General features: G+C 41.3%; 1 protein-coding gene across 1 annotated transcript; it reads right to left on the reverse strand.

The window, feature by feature from the left end:
• Positions 1-454: 454 nt before the first annotated feature.
• LOC141632365 (uncharacterized) lies at positions 455-982 on the reverse strand. The gene has a single exon (XM_074444917.1). The coding sequence runs from the start codon at positions 980-982 to the stop codon at positions 455-457; it is 528 nt and encodes a 175-aa protein (XP_074301018.1).
• Positions 983-1,611: the final 629 nt, after the last annotated feature.

Below are 1,611 nucleotides of genomic sequence, written 5' to 3' on the forward strand. Positions count from 1 at the left end.
GGCACAACCTACTTACTTCATCATTTATACCCATTCTTGTCATTGTTTTACCACAAGCCCACCTAGTAGGCTCTCATTGTTTGTCCATAAGTTTAGTGAAAAATTGTAGGTGTTTCTTTCCACTAAATGAGACATTATATTCGGAATTGAGAAAACGGGGTGGTTGATTTAACTTAGACTTTGAAGATAGGCTTCCAAGTATGATAGCTCTTTGTCTTTTGGTATCCATGATGTCCTTTCCTTGCTCTTAAACCCCAAAAACTTGCTAATCTTGAAGCTTAGATCCCGGAACACGATTATGTAGCTTCACCAACCCGAATGAGCACCAAATATCCCGAAACTTTACGCCCAACGGACCAAAATAGCCTTGGAACGGTCACCAAGCATATAAGAAGCATAAAAATTGAGGTTTCAAAAATTAAAGCTTACGAAATATATAGAATAGGGGCTCAAATCAAGATATGATGAGGCGGGTACTAAGTGTGCATACTTCCTTCACCAATGGTGACCCGGCTATGTAATGCTTCAATCTTAACCCATTGACCTTGAAACTACGATTACCACTTGTTATTTCCACCGTGACATAAGGGAAAGCACGTCTCACCATTAAGCGATCCGACCATCTCGATCTTAACTTCCCCGAAAAGAGCTTTAGACGCGGATTGAGAAGGAGGACCAAATCGCCTTCCTTGAGTTCTTTTCGTAGAATTTTCTTGTCATGATACTTCTTTGTCCTCTGTTTGTAAAGCTTAGCATTCTCATAGGCATCAAGCCTAAATTCATCCAATAGATTGAGATCTAATAGTCGTTTTTCTTGAGAGCTTTTCAAGTCATAGTTGAGATATTTAATCGCCCAATAAGCACGGTGCTCTAACTCCACCGGTAAGTGGCACGCTTTCCCATATACCAAGCGAAAAGGAGAAGCACCGATTGGGGTTTTGAAAGCGGTCCTAAAAGGCCACAAGGTATCATCAAACTTCATTGCCTACTCCTTCCTTGAGCTACTCACCGTTTTCTCTAATATCGCTCTGATTTCTCTATTTGATATCTCAACTTGACCACTCGTTTGTGGGTGTTGAACTCCATATTTCTTCAAAAGAGCCTCAAACTTGGTCTCAAAAAAATGCGACCCTTTATCACTAATCAAGACACAGGGCAGTTCAAATCTTGGAAATATCACCTTCCTCATAAAATTGCTAACAACCCGAGCATCATCCGTTTGGGTGGCAATTGCCTCAACCCACTTTGATACGTAATCCACCGCAACTAGGATGTAATTGTTTCCATAAGAGAAGGGATAAGGACCTTCGAAGTCAATTCCCCATACGTCAAACACTTCAATTTCCATGATAAATTTTTGTGGCATTTCATTTCTTTTAGAGATTGTCCCGGTTCTTGACACCGGTCACAAGCCTTGACATAAGAAGCCACGTCCTTGAAGAAGGAAGGCCAATAAAATCCACATTGCAATATCTTGGCTCCGTTCTTGGTAGTACTTGCGTGTCCTCCGCAAGGATGATCATGACAACGAGAAATGATGGATTGGCACTCATCCTCTGGTACACATCTCCTAATCATGCCATCGGCACAAGTCTTGTACAAGCAAAGATC

This window comes from Silene latifolia, chromosome Y (genome assembly GCF_048544455.1).
Source record: "Silene latifolia isolate original U9 population chromosome Y, ASM4854445v1, whole genome shotgun sequence".
Classification (NCBI taxonomy): domain Eukaryota; kingdom Viridiplantae; phylum Streptophyta; class Magnoliopsida; order Caryophyllales; family Caryophyllaceae; genus Silene; species Silene latifolia.